The 18910-nt window shown below is 37.2% G+C and overlaps 1 protein-coding gene across 4 annotated transcripts in view; it reads right to left on the minus strand.

Moving 5' to 3' along the window:
- Nucleotides 1-10313, minus strand: part of ATF7IP (activating transcription factor 7 interacting protein) — a 120338-nt gene extending 110025 nt beyond the window's left edge. For 2 of the 4 annotated variants that reach the window (XM_063639631.1, XM_055280538.2), the window contains exon 1: nt 151-9919. Coding sequence is in view for 2 of the 4 variants with exons in the window: in XM_055280535.2 (XP_055136510.1) it covers nt 9949-9965 (17 nt within the window). In the remaining 2 variants the exon portion in view is untranslated. Of the gene's footprint in view, nt 1-150; nt 9920-9948 lie in introns of those variants that run through there. The other 2 variants (XM_055280535.2, XM_055280536.2) reach the window with 2 other exon arrangements.
- Between the last annotated feature and the right edge of the window lie 8597 nt (nt 10314-18910).

Below are 18910 nucleotides of genomic sequence, written 5' to 3' on the forward strand. Positions count from 1 at the left end.
AAATCTCCTGAATATTAACATTAAACGATCTACCAACCCTGTTTTCATTAGAACTAAAAACAAACAAATTTTTAAAAACTTCCCAATGGTGAGAGGAAAATATAAATCCTGGGGGGTAGGTGTCACCAAAAAAGGACCTGAATCTCTTACCTGTGGGCAGCTTGACACTGTGAAAAGGACTTCCTCTTCTGTAAACCACTGCTACTTAGTTCATTTGTATAAACATTAAAAGCTAATGCAGACTTCTAGGTCAGCCTTCTTGAGTCTAAATTTCTTGTTTGATTCATATTCATTAAAAAAAAAAAGACAAGAATACAGTAGGTTGGCTACATATTAAAATTCCTTTCAAATAGTGGTTCACATCTGTTGGGTAGTTTGTGCAGCATACATCCCATTTACCACAAAAGCCAAAAAACGTCAGACAATATGTCAATAAAGCTCACAGAACACACAGAGTATATCTTCAAAATGACTATTTCAAGTGAAAATGCCTAGAATCAGAATTCTTTGTACTGCTTTCTATGCTGCCAACTATTAGGTCTGCAGCAACTGTGTGCAGTTAAGTACCTCCCACATATTACCCAATAGTATCAATAGGCATAAACCTATAAAAGAACTAAAAGCTTAAAAGGCTTATAGCTTCTCACTATTTCACATATTCACTGTCAACTGTGGTCTCACTACTGCTATTCTAATGCATCAACTCTGTTCTTTCAGTCCAAAAGGCTGAATTCTTATACATTCCAAACAGAAAATCCATGACACATTTTATTTGCTGCCCTAGCACAGCCAGACTGCAGTTACAGCTAGCTGGCGCCAGTAAGAACAATTTACATAAAGCAGTCCTCATTTCATGACCAAACTAAAGGAGAGTACTGCTGAGTAAACCCTCCCCATTCGTTTCCCAACATGTACTGACTGGTTCTAGAATATATCTAGTTATCTACATACTAATAGAATTCAAATCCAGGTAATAAAAGAAAACCAATTTATAATTCTTATATAACTGAAATTCCACCCCCCACCACAAGAAAAATATTTTTAACTCTCAGAGATATTCAAAAGCCTTAGCTTACTTATGGCACAGACCACGTAAATTCAATGGTTGCTGTTTAACAATCATTAAAAATACAAATTATAATTCACATTACCTAAAACTATCCTCATTCTACTCTACAACTACCTTTCAAATTTTAACTAATCAATTAAATAGTAAACATTATTAAGTAGATTTGCTCTTAGAAGTATATTGTTTAACATTTCACCAAATAATAAGAATTGTGTACCTTCAGGTATCACTATTATGATGGCTAAATAATTCAACACATTTACCACTAGTTAATATTACCAAAGCATGTGCTGAGTATAAAAACCTAGGCATATTAAATTACGAATGTCTTCCCAAGAAAATATTCTGTCTGTGCCACATTCTTTTCAAACCTGTATCATTCATGTATTGTTTTTACTGGCCAGATCTGACAAGGCAAGAGTTGAGTCATTATCTGCAAGGCCCTTTTTTTATTTGTATTTATTTTTTAGTTAATTTATTGTCTACTAATATATAATTCTACTCCACTACCATTTTCATTAAGGCTAGAGATATATTAAATTTCATTTTAAAGTAACAATCCAGAAACTCATTTAGTCCCGCATCTGAAATAATAAAATGAAAAGAAGTATTTAAAATGCTAACTAGGGGTTATCCAAAATATTTTCCATATTTTTAAATCTTATTTTCAGCTATCTTCAACATACTTCTTAAGTTACCCCTATCAAATAAAAAAGACAATGGGGCTATAAATGAGGGGACGCATAAAGTTATCATTTATCAATAGCAAATGGTAGACTTATATAGACAAACAAAAATATTACCTAGGTTATCAACGATAAATTTCCTCAAACAACTATATTCTCTTCTCAGGATCTATGACCCACCAGCAGCAGATGAAGTGATAGGGACAAATATAATGATATAATTTCATGCATAAATTAACTCTTCGTTGGAGGAAAAGTCTTGTATCAAAAGAGCTTTCTAAGTACCATATACTGATCATAAAATACGAGTTGAGAAAAAATGTTAGAAATAATCTAAGCATTGAGAACAGAATCTAGAAGTTAAAAATTAAAAAAAGAAATCGCTTATTATATACCTTACAGTTTTAATTTTGCTCTCTTCCTACTTGTATCATGCATCCAACCATGAATAAAAGTACTTGAAAATCAAAAGACCTAAAATAATTTAGTCCAACATATAGTGTAAATAACATGGACGTAAGTATTTTTAAGCCAAATAAGCTAATTACTTGACAGTGAATTATTCATCAAAAGAAGCTGAAAATCTCCACAACATGCTTACTAAAAGTACTAACAACGGCAACTGTTGATCTAGCTCACTGCTAAAATGAATACAGTAAAGACTGGTGTTTTATTTTCAACCCACTATAGATCAGCTATTGTAAAATATGGTGGCAATGAATTACTTGAAAAATGAAATTTAAAATAAGGCATATAAAATATGAGTCTTGATTGTTTTGACTCAACTGACATAAAATTACATTATCAGATTGATGTAAAAATTTCTACAAACTCTCGATTTCAGTTCTTATCTCACAGAGGACCAGAAGCAAACAGTTCTCAGACTGATCACAGGCCACGTTTTGTGTAGTGCTCATCTAGCTTTTAGATACCTATTCTACCCCACCCCACAGCATTCACAATCCTTAAGTATTTGCAACCTCCTCTCATATTTATTGTCTGTGTCTTCCCACACCCTCCACAAGTGTAAACTCCATGAGAGAGAGCAAGGATCTTACATGCTAAGCATCAAACAGTACCTGGCAAATAATAGGTGCATAATAAATGACTGTTACATTTGTTGAGTAACTGATCAATTCACAGTCTGTTTTAGTTTTCACTCTACCATGCTGCCTTTGCACAAGTAAGAATTCTTATTTTGTCCCCTTTAGACTCTTCAAAGTCTTCACTTGGAGATTCTAAACACCCTGCTCTCTGACATTTTTACTGTAAATCAGCCAGGCCCCTAAAAACGCCCTCTCCCTAAAGATCCTTTTCTAAACTACCCAGTAGACCAGATTTCTCCCAACTCCATTCTTCCTGAAATAATGATTTTTAAAAGAAAACAAAAACAAAAACAAAAACAAAAACAAAGATCTGTGCTAAAGGGAATCTCGTGAAACAAATGCAACCAATATTTAATTTGTGCTACACTTCACTTGACTTTATATTTGTTATCCTCATTTAAACCCCAATATTAATTCTTTATGATAAACATTATTCCCATTTTAAAAACAAGAAAAACTGAAGTTCTGAAAATAAGTAACTTGCCTCATTCCATAAAAATACCTAAGTCTTGGCCAGGCGTGGTGGCTCACACCTGTAATCCCAGCACTTTTGGAGGCCGAGGCAGGCAGATCACCTAAGGTCAGGAGTTCGAGACCAACCTGGCCAACATGGTGAAACCCCATCTCTACTAAAAATACAAAATTAGCCGGGCATGGTGGCGCACGCCTATAATCCCAGCTACTCAGGAGGCTGAGGCAGGAGAACTGCTTGAACCTGGGAGGTGGAGGTTGCAGTGAGCTGAGATCGCACCATTGCACTCCAGCTTGGGCAACAAGAGCGAAACTCTGTCTCAGAACAAACAAACAAACAAACAAAATACCTAAGACTTATTGAACACATAATCATAAATAGGTACTGTACTTTGAGCACTATATATCCATTTTTCATATAACCTATAACTAATGAGAGGAAGAACATGGACTCACCCTGACTGTTTGACTCAAAGTTGGTGTTCTTCCAACAACCCATCTCATTTAATCATCAGGGATAACACAAAGAGGTTAAATATTTATCCAAAACTACACAATTACTTAATAACAGTACCAAAGCAGAAGTAATCTTTTCCTAACTTCTATACTAATGTTTTCCACTATGTATGCCATGGTACAGGTATCTCTATATCCAACAAAGGGATATACCAGGTCAGATAGTTCTACTGGCAGTTGGCTAGCTGTATCTGGCTTACTTCAGAAGGAAAGACAAGATTCCCTCAGGCAGATGCAGAAGCAACTCCTCAGACCCTCTCTCCAGTGTTAAGGTCCCTCTTTCACTAAACTGATGAAGATTTGCTAAATCAATTTGTGCTGTTTTCACAATTTCCATATTCACATATTAATGACTAATAACAGATTGTTACAAATCACCAACAGAGAACTCTGTGAGAGTTCTAACCTGGGCAATTAAAAAACAATCACTTATTTGAATAGACATTAGGCTTTCTCTCAAATCACTTTCTCTTTTCCAAGTGTGAAGAGCAGTAAAGCAGGGGACTCACTGTTTCCTGTGCAAGTTAATCACTTTTTCAATTTTCTCTAAAGTTGAACTCTAACTAGAAAACCATTTTCCAAAAAGGCATAACATTCTTTTAGCACTTCCTTAGAGTTACCAATGTCGTGGTATTATTTGAATGTTAACAAGCTGGCTTTCACTCTGGGAAATGTGGAATTCAAATTTAAGTCAGATCAAGATTATAAATTATCATGTTTCATGCATCATCAAGGTAGTCTTCACATAGACACTGTAAACGTTAAATTAATAAATGTAAATAGATGTAAGTTTTCAACAAAAATAAAGTATGTAATGGCCTAACGGCCATTATCTAATCTAGTGTACAGTTAAGAAAATGTTCTATTAGGAAATTTACTCATTATTTTAAGTGATAAAACTTCTTAGCTCAACTAATTTGGGCAAAAATCTTTTATAAAATGCTACTTCATTTATCTGTTCAGTAAACTGCATAGCTTGAATACATTTTAACTTTTTCTTATTCAGTATTACCATTAAGAACATCAAGTTGATAGTGATGTCCTTTAATACAGTGGTAACATTTAAAGAAAACAGAACTGATTATCACATAAAAGATCTCAAGGTACTTATATGTTTCTAATTAGAATTTCTTTAATCTCTTCACTTTCAATCAATTGTTACTTGTTGTTATGCCATTGGATCTCCTTCATTTGGCTCCCATGGCACTCTATATAAAATTAGGACAAAGTGAAAGGTTATAAAACGTGCCATATCTTCTAAAGAGTAAACTGACTTTATATATTCTAAGTCTCTCCTACTAAGTAAAGTAGGCTACATTTTACTTACGTTTAGTTTCTTTTGGGTTAGAAGTTATATTTTAGATATTTAAGGCTGCCAATAAACTATCAAATACGTAGGATAGGTCTTTAAAAGGAACTGTCTTTCAAGGCCACGCAGGTAACGTGATTCAGTGAAGAGGACCAGAGGTGGGCAAAAGAAGGCCCTATCTGAAGGAGACAGCATCTATACTCAATTGTAGGTTGCTATTCTCAAGCAAAAATGTTGTTTGCTTTTCAAGAAGCAAGACACCTAGATTTTTAGGTAAAATCTGACAACTTTAAATGTTAACAATTAAAGAAATGGGGCCGGGCGCGGTGGCTCACGCCTGTAATCCCAACACTTTGGGAGGCTGAGGCGGGCGGATCACCTAAGGTCAGGAGTTCGAGACCAGCCTCAACATGGAGAAACCCCATCTCTACTAAAAATACAAAATTAGCCGGGTGTGGTGGTGCATGCCTGTAATCCCAGCTACTCAGGAGGCTGAGGCAGGAGAATTGCTTGAAGCTGGGAGGCAGAGGTTGCGGTGAGCCGAGATCGTGCCATTGCACTCCAGCCTGGGCAACAAGAGCGAAACTCCGTCTCAAAAACAAACAAAAAAACACAAACAAACAATTAGAGAAATGGGCTAGTGAGTAAGAATAAAAGTAAGTTTGCTGGCTGCCAGTTTATAACTCTGAAAATGAATTTTTTTGAGAAAGAATTTACTGTTTTTATGATTCTTATTTGTACTGAAACACAGGAAACTCTAGGCCGTGAATTCAAGTCATGTTTTTAGATAAGTTATTTTCTCACAGTATATTTGAAGAACTCAGCCAGACTATACCCAAAACATTTCTCCTACTCCTCTAAATTCTGTAATGTCAACATTCTATATTGGCTTTACTTAATAAATACATCTGCCATATCCATACACAACAAAGGATGGCTAATTTATGCTAACAGAGTAGGTCCCAGTACTACAAAAACGAATATATAACATTACTAAGTGGATAGGATGTTACTTAGCACTTCTTGCTTCTGAGCACGAGTTATATAAGAAATTTCCCATAGTTTTTAAATATACACTGATCCAATCACACTTGAAAAGGTATATGACACTTCAGAGGCAAATAAACTGAAATGCATTCGGATATTACTGAGAAAATTAGTATGCAAGATTTTTGCAGAGTATTTCAAGATACTATTCTGAAACATTATGTAAATTGATTCTGAGCATATGCTTGCCAAATAGATAGGAATTTTCCCCGATTTTATAGATAAAGAAACGAGAATCAAAAAATGGAACGAACACAGGGCATGATGCCTCATGCCTGTAATCCCAGCACTTCAGGAAGCTGAAGTGGTCAGATCACTTGAGGCCAGGAGTTCGAGACCAGCTTGGCCAACATGATAAAACCCCACTTCTACTAAAAAAAAAAAAATTAGCTTGGTGGCACATGCCTGTAATACCAGCTACTCAAGAGGCTGAGGCACAAGAATTGTTTGAACCCAGGAAGTGGAGGTTGCAGTGAGCTCGGATTGCCACTGCACTCCAGCCTGAGAAACAGAGTGAGATTCTGTCTCATCTCCAGTAAAGAAAGAAAGAAGGCTGGGCACAGTGGCTCACGCCTATAATCCCAACACTTTGGGAGGCCTAGGTAGGTGGATCACTTTAGGTCAGGAGTTCAAGACCAGCCTAGCCAACATAGTGAAACCCCGTCTCTACTAAAACCACAAAAATTAGTCGGGCATGGTGATGGGCGCCTGTAATCTCAGCTACTCGGGAGGCTGAGGCAGGAGAATCACTTGAACCTGGGAGGCGGAGGTTGCAGTGAGCTGAGATTTCACCACTACACTCCAACCTCGGCGACAGAGTGAGACTCCGTCTCGAAAAAAAAAAAATTAGCAGGGCACAGTGGCTCATGCCTGTAATCCCAGCAATTTGGGAGGCCAAAGCAGGCAGATAACCTGAGGTCAGGAGTTCGAGACCAGCCTGACCAACATGAAGAAACTTCATCTCTACTAAAAATATAAAAATTAGCTGGGCATGGTGGCGCATGCTTGTAATCCCAGCTATTTGGGAGGCTGAGACAGGAGAATGGCTTGAACCCGGGAGGCAGAGGGTGCAGTGAGCCGAGGTCGCACCATCGCACTCCAGTCTGGGCAACAAGAACTCCGTCTCAAAAAAAAAAAGAAAAAAAGGAAAGAAAGAAAATGGAATAAGCTCATCAATGTCAGAAAAAGGTAGCAAAAACAGTATTCAAATTCAGGTTTGGACCCTTGGCCAGTGCCACCACCCTAACATTTCTCTTACAGGCTTATGCAGATGAAATTGCTTATGAAAAAGGGTAAACAAAAGGGGAGAATTTTAAAAAGTGACAAAATAACATCATAAAACTTCAATTATTCAGCTCCCAGATTTATTATGCCCTCAATTACCCAGCATAATAGCTAACCTGGAACTTGGAACAGAAAATTTGAGAACTATCATCAATCCCAAAAGCAATCATCTCATTAAGGGGTAGTTTATGCTTACAGTTGCAAAAATGCAACACAGCAGGGAAAGAATTAGCAATAATATCCTGAGTAACCATAGGGCATTAGTATTTCCTCATGTGCAAGTAATAATCTTGTAGAGCGTAGGGGTAAATATTACAGTTAGCAATAGAAGGCAAAAAGACTGGGTTATTAAAATTTCCCTAAGATCCCACTCAAGACCAGCATAAACTGCTCAATAATTTCAACATGGACAGTTTTTCTACATTATATAAAATGTTTTGAAATACACGTATTTTTAAACACTAGAGTCTCCTCCCCTCCCACTCTCACCACCAAGATAGTGAGCTGTTATTACTATTAAAAGGCATGAAAATAAGAGTGATTAAGGTCACAGGACATTCACTTTTCTATGTCATACTCACTCCAAGGATAACCTTACTGAAAGGAATGATGAATAGAATCCCTCAAACACATTGAAATTTTTTTCGTTTTCTTTTTTAGGGACAGTTCATATGACTGAATGATTTACATAAATTAGTGTTCAAATTATGAGAATCTACTATGTATATAAGACAGTCCTAAAGATTTTACAATGTAGTGACTAAAGTGAAACAAAAATGCTAAAGCTGTTGATGAAACTGAGATAAATACTGACCCCAGAATATATTTTAAGCCACTAAATAAATGGACACTGATTCAGTTAGGAAAAATAATTATTTTGTTTAAAAAAAAGTAACAAATATAAACACAAGGCTGTGACAAGTCAACAATTTTAAACTGTTAAGTCATGTACATATAGATCTTATATTCCATCTTCATGAACATCAAAAAACAACATAACGAAGATACATTCTAGAATAATTTTCAAACTGAATTCCACAGTGCCTTAAGAGGCCAAGGTTCTACAAATAAGTGAACTAGATCTGGATCTAATACAAGATTATAATTGTCATGTATAATCTCATTTCAAAGTTTTGTTTATCTTAATAGTGTAATTATTCTCATTTTATTAAATACACATGGCATGTGAATAAGTTTACAATATAAAATAAGTAAATAACAATAAAACATCACATGTGTCCTTTTGTTTCTTAAGCCTTGCAGAATTAAGCAGAAACCATAAGTATCCCTTTTATATATTGGAATCCTCCCTAAGAGTTTAACTTGCAAAAAGTTTCTGTTTTTAGAAAGCTGCTCTACTCAGAAACTTTAGAACTTACTGTTCTATGTCATATAAGTCAGGGATATATTCTTAATACTCTACGGACAAAACCAGGAGTATATCATACCAGCTAAAAAATATTTTAATAGGTACTGCAATTTAAGTATTGCTGCTTAAAATATGCTTTTTCTGCTATCTGAAATACTACGTGAATAAGAATTTCATTCTCCCATCTTTCTGGGTAACCACAGACTTACAGTATCTCAATAAACATTTCTACTCCAAAACAATGTTAAGAAAGCTTTTTACATTTTTTGAAATTAAATTTACAAAATCATTGAGCTATATTTCTTTTAAATATACTACAGGTTTAAATTAAGACTAAAATGAAAATATCACTTAATTAACTGAGTACTTCAGCTCTGATGGTATTTGAATACATTAGATATATTTTTTAAAAAGAGGTATCCATGACTAGAAGTGAATTTATTTCTAAATTCAAAATCTCAATCTGAATGCCAACTTAAGCAAAAAGTAATTTGAACAAAGAAGCAAAGCAGCATTAAAAATGTCAAAGAGTTGGATACTGGGAGGAGGCAGCATGATGAGAAAGAATTGCAACCCATAATACCAAAAAAAAAAGATTTTGGACAGTATTAAAAAATTTTTTTCATGATTTATATAATTACCCTTCTTCCCAAAAAGCTTCCACACAATACCTCACAAAAACGTAGAAAAATTGTAGTCTTTGTACAAAACAAGGCTTATTTATGGATCTTTTAAAAAAAAAATCTATTCAGATAATACATTGTTTTAATTTCTATAAATAAATACCAAACACACTAAAATAGCCTACACAAAAAGAATATTACATTAATTAGAGCCAGAAATGCACTACTATGGTGATCAAATGTTCTGGCAATGACAGAACATAAAATGGTAAGAAATTACAGGAATTTAACCTTTGACCCCACCATGCTATGTACTGTTTCCATAATAAAGGCTTAAAGGTTCTACCAAACATTTCAACTTTTTAAAAACCAAGCTCTAAGTTCACCCTTCTAAGTAAACTCAGTTAAATTCCTTTATAAAAAAGAAAAAAATGAGAATGTTTAAGATAAAGAGTAATTGGTTCTTACCTCTGGTCCTGATGCATGTGACAAGTCTCCTCACTGGCATACTTGCTGCCTAAGCAGCTACAAAGACTAGGTTAGCAGCCATTTTGAGACAGCTGCACAGTCTCAGTTGCACAAAAGTGTAATTAAGATGGCTGCAATGTGCACTCAAGAACTCACACAGTGAAAACTCAGCTATGTAACAAACAAAGCCCCTCCCACTTTGTCAGCCTGCAGGAAACTGAACATAGACAACAGCTAATGCATATACTGCAACAAACAATGCAGCTACACAGGACATAGAAAAAGAAAACAGAAGGCAGCAAGCCAGTTTTGTAACATAATGCCTGTGAATCCCGTCTTGCAATACAGACTTTGGGCACATCCAGATCCCAAACAACTTGAAATCCATGCCACATATTAGCAGTTACAGAGATAGAGCCAAATCACACAGAGCAAACATCAGGGAATTCGCTTGAAAGAAAGCCTCCATTTCAGTCCAGAAAAAAAAAAAAAAAAGTTAAACCTTGCTCAAGGCCTTTTTTTTTTTTTTTTACCTTTTATAGTTTTATCATGAAAAGAATTTCAATTTTATAATTTCTAGAAAATTGTTTAAATCCTGAAAATGACTTGATTGATCAAGTTAATTTCAATTTACAGAAGGCTAAAGATTTTCTCCACAGAATCTAAGCCCCAAAGTGCTCAAATCTAGCAGAACAGTTAAAGCCTACAATTAAATTTTTGAACCTTGACAACAGAGTCTCTACAAGATGGCAAAAAGCTTATTTTGAGTAATTTACCATAGATATAAAAGTAATTTCTTCTCTTCAGTAGTACAGATGGTCACAAACATTAACATCCCCAGGTGAGTGTTTAGTCCCAGGGCAAATTACATTTCATGCCCTGACACAGACCTCCCAACTTTTTGATGTGAGTGAAAAGCAAATAAAAACAAAGAATTATAGGCACCCTGATGGAAAGAAGGGAATTTTTAAAAAGGGTAAAACTCAGTCTAATAATGGATATATTAGCAAGACAAATTTGAAAGAGCTCCAACAAATGCGGGTTGGCAGAAACATATCAATCAAGGAGAAGGGAAGGACAAAGGCACAGAGAGAACCTGTTCACATCAGCAACAGAATCCACATTTTCTTTCTCTCTTCCTCAGTCTACCTTCCTAAAATTCAGCTAACCCGTGTATCTTGTCTCTATCCTTCACTAAATATAGGTATTTACTAAACGTTTTAAGGGTATAGGGGAGTAATAGGGATATAGCTAAAAGGAGATTGGCCCTATGACTTGACAATGGTTCAAGCTGAGCAACAGGCACACAGAATTTATTATCTCATTGTATTTCAGTATATATTTGAAATTTTCCATAATAAAAGTTTTTTAAATTACTTACCTTTAAAAGGTCCTTATGTATTTTCCATTAGGCAAAATGAATAATGTATGTAACAACTTCAGTATATCAGAAAAAGTGATACTTGATCCAAGCCATATTAATTCTTTAAAAATATAACTGTGATTCTCAAGCAAAGACTATTCATTAAAAGCAAGATTTAGGCCAAGCACAGTGCTTCACGCCCATAATCCCAACACTCTGGGAGGCTGAGGCGGAAGGCTCTCTTGAAGCCAGGAGTTTGAGACCTGCCTGGCCAACAAAGCGAGATCTCTGTCGCTACAAAAAAATTTTTTTAAATATTAGCAGGTGTGGTGATATGAACCTGTAGTTCCAGCTACTCAAGAGGATGATGCAGGAAGATCACTTGAGCCCAGAAGTTCAAGGCTACAGTGAACTTGAACCACTACACTCCATCCAGCCTGGTCAACAGAGCCAGATCCTGTCTCAAAAAAACTTGTAATTAAAAACAAAAGCAAGAGTTGGTAAATTGAGAAAGGCTGGAACAGAATTGATATTACTGTAGCACTGGAATCTATGTTTAATTGGGGGGTGGGGAAAGAAGGTACAAATAGCCAAAATATTCAGAGCTGCCTAATGAAGACTTTCTTACATTCTGGAAGCAAATTGTTTTTAGGAAGTCTGATCCACAAAGATTTAAATTACGGAACACACTGTCAAATGGATGATCTCTTCTTCAAGCCTCCCTTCTCTTGCCAAATACTTTTCCAGTGTAAATCCTGAATACTTTTTTCTTAGTCTAAACATAGTCTACCAAGAGAAAGCTGCTGGCTACTAATAATACAGGTTGGACATCCCTAATCCGAAAATCCAAAATTCTCCAATAAGATTAAATAATTTCACAAAACTGATACAAGCAGAAATACAACCCAGACAACACTTAGTACCAGCCAACAGAGCTTTATCCATCCCTTCACACATTGGTTCTGTTTCTGTGTCTGATGAAACAGTTTAGAAAAGGAAAATAATTAGGCTGTTATTCAGATAAATAGAGTCAAGGCCAACACCTTTATCCCAAAGAAACTATCCTATTATAGTTTACTTGATATATCCTTTACATGATTCAATCCATATTACCCTATCACTGACAATTCTTTCCTTACTCTCTCCTTACTACGCACATCCCCAAACCAGGTATCATTACTCTCTCAAGGTCTTTTATGCATATCATCATTATACTTACCACATTTCATTACTTGTATCTTTATGCAAATAATCTTTATATAAGGATATAAATCATATCTTAATTTATTGTCCATTCTCTTCCATAGTACAGAACACAGTTATTTGCTCAATAAATAGTGAGCTGAAATTCTCAGTGTTTTTGTTTCTACCACAAAAATCTCAAAAGAACCTTCATTTTTAGGATCTCAACTCCTACTTTCTAGAAAGAAGTCAACTAATATGTCAACTAAGATTTTAGTCTTGGCCTAAAAACATCTGCACTTCAGAATCCAAGATGGAAAAAATAACTTTTGTAGGGCACTTTTCAGGCACTATATAGGAACTACTATGTGCTTATGATAGATGACTCTGAGAAAATCTACAGGAGACGTAAGTGATTTACTTTTAAGTTTTATTAATATTACTAAAAAAGCAGGATTCACCTTGACTGTATAATGTCATAGGTTATAAGAAATTTGTTTTATATTGGGTCATTTGTAATAAGACCAAACATTTATTTATAGAAGCATAAGTACTTGCAACCAATTTCTAATGTTCAGTAAACAATTCCATGACTATCCCATGTTTAATCTTTTCCTAATTAAAAATCAGCACTTTTCACAAGTCTTTTTTTTTTGTTTTATTCGTTTGTAGACAGGCTGGAGTGCAGTGGTGCAATCATGGCTCAGCTTACTGCAGCCTCAACTTTCTGGGCTCAAGACTCTCACTTCAGCCTCTGGAGTAACTGGGACCACCGGTGTACACCACCACAACTGGCTAATTTTTAGAATTTTCTGTAGAGATAATGTCTCGCTATGTTGCCCAAGCTGCATTCAATTCTTTTTTTATTTCACTCTTACAATGACCATGTAAAATAAGAGTGCTACAATCCCAAATTTTTATGACCAGAGAATGTAATCATTTGCCAGGAGTCACACAATTAGTAATGAAAGAAAAAAAAAAACTAGAATTAATTCTAGTCAACCATTACATTTTATATATATTATACTATTTGAAAACTTTGCATATGCAAATTATTGAAAACTATAGAATCTAAAGAAAAAGTTTCACTGTATTTGGTTGAGAGTAAATATATGTTTTATTTAATTAAGATGCTCTAACTGTAAGTTATTATTAACATTACATATATTTAAATCTAAAAGGCATGTTAGAATGGTATTAAGATGATGAACCAAGAACACCTAATCCCACTAAAACTACATAAATCCTAAAAAAACAGAGAGAAATAAGAGGTAACAGCTATGAAGATTTGGGAAGCTGAAAAATAAGCAGGACCGGCCAGACACGATGGCTCACGCCTGTAATCCCTACACTTTGGGAGGCCAAAGTGGGCAGACCACTCAAGACCATGAGTTCCAGACCAGCCTGACCAACATGGCAAAACCCCATCTCTACTAAAAATACATAAATCAGCCAGGCATGGTGGCACACCTGTAGTCCCAGCTACTCAGGGAGGCTCAGGCAAAAGAATCACTTGAACCTGGGAGGTGGAGGATGCAGTGATCCGAGATTGAGCTACTGCACTCCAGCCTAGGCGACTGAGTGAGACTCTGTCTCAAAAAAAATAAGTAAATAAATAAGCAGGACCAGTTGTAACTAACGTAGCAATCCCTAACACACAAAATTCCAAGCTGCAGTGGTGACAAGAACCAATCCGATTTACCTGGCAGAAATCTGAAAATCATAGGAAGTAAAAGAACCAAGCACCTTTGAAAATCAGAGTGAAGGGAGCAGAGAGAAGGATAAAATGGCCAAAATAGTGACAGCTGTTTAAGAAGCAGAACAATATCTTAGATGCTTTTACCAAACACATTTAACAGTGACTATCTGTTCCTCCCAACCCTAACAAAAGTCTGAAGACAACATCTGCAGTTAAAAATGAGAGTACCTGGCCGGGCACGGTGGCTCACGCCTGTAATCCCAGCACTTTGGGAGGCCAAGGAAGGTGGATCACCTGAAGTCAGGAGTTCAGGACCAGCTTGGCCAACATGGCAAAACCCTGTCTCTACTAAAAATACAAAAATTAGCTGGGCGTGGTGGCACACATCTGTCATCCCAGGTACTCAGGAGGCTGAGACAGGAGAATCCCTTGGCCTGGGAGGCAGAGGTTGCAGTGAGCCAAGATCGTGCCAGTGCACTCCGGCCTGAGCAACAGAGTAAGACTCTGTCTTAAAAAAAATAAAAACAAAAGCTGAGAGTACCATATCAAAAAGAGAAGGACTAAGTCCTGACTGCAGAGATCCCTAGTCCTCTTCATGAATCTCCCAGAGTGCTGGCAATCAGAGCCTATTTCTCTATTTATAAAAATGGAAGACTATTCCCTGAGGGTGTCTGACCAGCACAAGACATAAGACCTAAGGTCTCTGGAGAACGCTCCCAAAATGGCTGACCCAGATCAGCCTAAAGGGAAGTTTCAAACTGTCAAATTTAGATAAGGCAATGAACTTTTTAATCTTCCACATCACATTATGCAGTTAGCTAAGGAAGGCAATTGAGAAAAGTTTCCAACATGACAGAGACCAAAAGAAAATGAAAACAAAAAAAATACATGAAGCAATAGACTATGCAGGAAAAAGAAAACTTCAAAAAAAATTAATATATGCAGACAAAATGTTACATTCTTGAATCAAGAATAGAATGCTATAGAAAAGGAATGAAAATTAAGAACATGATAGAAAAAAATGAAAAACTCAATAGAAGGACTGGATGATAAAGTTGAAGAAACCAACCTTAGCAAAAAGACAAAATTATAAATCAAAAGAAAAGATACAATTGGAGTATCCATCCAAATATTCAAATTGGAATGACACACACACACACACACACACACACACACACACAAAGACATCACCAATGAAATCATTTAAGAAAACTTTCCAGAGTTGAAGGGCAAGAATTTCCAGACCAAAAGAGCCCAAAGCATGCCAGCAGACTGTAATAAACAGATCCACACAAGGTCAGGTTCCATTGAAATTCCATAAGACTAAAGACTAATAACCAATTCTACAAGCTTCCACTGAGAGGAGAAATCAGAAATCAGAATGGTTTCAGATTTCTCAGTGGTGATAACGGTAGGAAGAAGATAACGGAGCAGTGTCTTTAAAATTCTGAAGGCAAAGAATTTCAACCTAGAGTTCTATACCCAGCCAAACTATCAATCAAGCATGAAAACACAGAACGACCTTTTTCAAATACGCATTGTCTTTAAAACCTGTATCTCCCATGCACCCTTTCTCAAAAAGCTACTAGAGAATGTGTAGGTTTCTACAGGCAGGGAGAATTCTAAGAATTCTCCTGCCAAGGACAGAATAAGTCAATAAAAAGACATAGCATTTGGAAAACAAGGGTCCTAGAAGACAGGTGAAGGAAATCTTCACTGATGGTTGTATTAGTTCATTCTTGCATTGCTATAAAGAAATACTTGATGGCCGGGCGCGGTGGCTCACGCTTGTAATCCCAGCACTTTGGGAGGCCGAGGCGGGCGGATCACGAGGTCAGGAGATCGAGACCACGGTGAAACCCCGTCTCTAATAAAAAATACAAAAAAAATTAGCCGGGCGTGGTGGCGGGCGCCTGTAGTCCCAGCTACTCGGAGAGGCTGAGGCGGGAGAATGGCGTGAACCCGGGAGGCGGAGCTTACAGTGAGCCGAGATTGCGCCACTGCACTCCAGCCTGGGCGACAGAGCGAGACTCCGTCTCAAAAAAAAAAAAAAGAAAAAAAAAAATACTTGAAAATGGGTAATTTATTAAGAAAAGAGGTTTAATTGGCTCACAATTCTGCTGGCTGTACAGGAAGTACAGTGTATCTGCTCGGGTTCTCGGGGTGGGAGGCTCAGGAAATTTACAAACATGATGGAAGGCAAAGGGGGAGCATGCACATCACATGGCAGAGGCGAGAACAAGAGAAAGAGGAGAGGTGCTACACACTATTTAAATGACCAGATCTCACAAGAACTCACTCACTATTGTGGAGGACAGTACCAAGGGGGATGGTGCTAAATGATTCATGAAAAATCCAGCCCATGACCCAATTATCTCCCACCAGGCCCCATCTCCAACATAGAGGATTATGATTTAACATTAGATTTGGGTGGGGATACAGATCCAAACTACATCAATGGTGAATAAAATTCTAAGGATGACAGCTGTATACAAGATATAGTGAGCAATTAAGCCACACAGGAGCAATGACACTCAAGAACTAAACATGAGTCAAGATTTTTGCTGCCACCATACCTGAGGAAATGTGTCTTATAAATTAAGTCTTTTAAATAAATATCAAAAGATTATTAGTAATTGTACCAAATCGTCTTAACTATTGCTATTTACATGGAAGAGACTCATGGATGCAGGCCTCCTGGTATAAAGCTGACATCATGAATCAACAACTGTCATAACTGTATCAAGGGAATGGGTCATGATTTTCATGATTATGTTGTACAAACCAGTCAATTCTGTGTAAGTAGGTTGCTTAACGCGAGATCAAAAAAAACAAGAATTACCTAAGACTAAATGAATGATTTAATTGTGGTTAATATTTTATTTTAAATGGTCATAAGAGAACAATACTTTCTTCTCAATCTATCTCAAATCCCCAACTTAAGGTATACTTTATAGAAATAGTAATATCTTTCCCCCTCAGAGATCAGGGGGAAAAATATCTTGTGAAAGGTTTTAATATAGGTTATAAGCTAAAGAAGCCACCAAAAACATTTTATGAATGATTCTGTAGAAAAATACTGAATATAGGGCCGGGCATGGTGACTCACGCCTGTAATCCCAGCACCTTGGGAGGCCGACGCAGGCGGATCACCTGAGGTCGGGAGTTGGAGACCAGCCTGGCCAACATGGCAAAAGGCAAAACTACGTCTCTATTAAAAATACAAAAATTAGCTGGGCGTGGTGGCATGTGCCTGTAATCCCAGCCACTCGGAAGGCTGATGCAGGAGAATCGCTTGAACCCTGAAGGCAGAGGTTGCAGTGAGCCAAGATCATGCCACCGCGCTCCAGCCTGGGCAACAGAGCAAGATTCCATCTCAAAAAAAAAAAAAAGAGAAAAAGAAAAATACTGAATATATTGTTCAGCCTTGTCCAGAAACTGCTTAGAACAATGATTAAATACTGTATAAAGTATCATAACTCAATCTTTTTACTTTTTATGACTCAGTTTACACAGTTTCAATAAGAATCTGTTATCCTGCCTACCAGGATAAAATTGGGTAAGTCAGACCAGGCACGGTGGCTTATGCCTGTAATCCCAGCACTTTGGGAGGCTGAGGCAGGTGGATCACCTGAGGTGATCCTCTTGAGGTCAGGAGTTCGAGACCAGCCTGACCAACAGGGTGAAACCCTGTCTCTACTAAAAATAGAAAAATAAGCTTGGTGTGGTGGTGGGTGCCTGTAATCCCAGCTACTCAGGAGGCTGAGGCAGCAGAATCACTTGAACCCAGAAGGCAGAGATTGGAGTGAGCAAAGTTCGCGCCATTGCACTCCAACGTGGGTGACAGAGCAAGACTCTGTCAAAAAAAAATAGAAAGAAAGGCCGGGCACAGTGGCTCACGAGGTCAGGAGATTGAGACCATCCTGGCTAACACGGTGAAACCCCGTCTCTACTAAAAATACAAAAAATTAGCCAGGCATGGTGGCTGGTGCCTGTAGTCCTAGCTACTCGGGAGGCTGAGGCAGGAGAATGGCGTGAACCTGGGAGGCAGAGCTTGCAGTGAGCAGAGATCTCGCCACTGCACTCCAGCCTGGGCGACACAGCGAGACAACGTCTCAAAAAAAAAAAAAAAAATGGATAAATCAAATTTGTAACCATAACCACATTGGAAATGTGAAATTTAAAAATGAATTTCGGGCTGGGCTCAGTGGCTCACATCTATAACCACGGCACTTTGGGAGGCCGAAGCGGGCAGATCACTTGAGGTCAGGAGTTCGAGACTAGCCTGGCCAACATGGTGAAACCCCGTCTCCACTAAAAATACACAAATTAGCAGGGTGTGATGGTGCATGCCTGCAATCCTAGCTACTCGGAAGGCTGAAACACAAGAATTGCCTGAGTCTGGGAGGTAGAGGTTGCAGTGAGCCAAGATCATGCCACTGCATTCCAGCCTGGGCAACAGAGCAAGACACTGTCTCAAAAAACAAACAAACAAACAAATAAATAAACACAAATTTACTTTAATTAGGTATGACAGAGAACAAAAATTGCATCTTATTTTTTTTTTTTGAGATGGAGTCTCGTTCTGTCACCCATGCTGTAGTGTAGTGGCGCAATCTTGGCTCACTGCAACCTCTGCCTTCCGGGTTCAAATAATTCTCCTGCCTCAGCCTCCCAAGGATTGCATCTTAAATATAGAAATCATGCCTACTAAATCT

The sequence above is a fragment of the Symphalangus syndactylus genome, chromosome 5 (genome assembly GCF_028878055.3).
Source record: "Symphalangus syndactylus isolate Jambi chromosome 5, NHGRI_mSymSyn1-v2.1_pri, whole genome shotgun sequence".
Classification (NCBI taxonomy): domain Eukaryota; kingdom Metazoa; phylum Chordata; class Mammalia; order Primates; family Hylobatidae; genus Symphalangus; species Symphalangus syndactylus.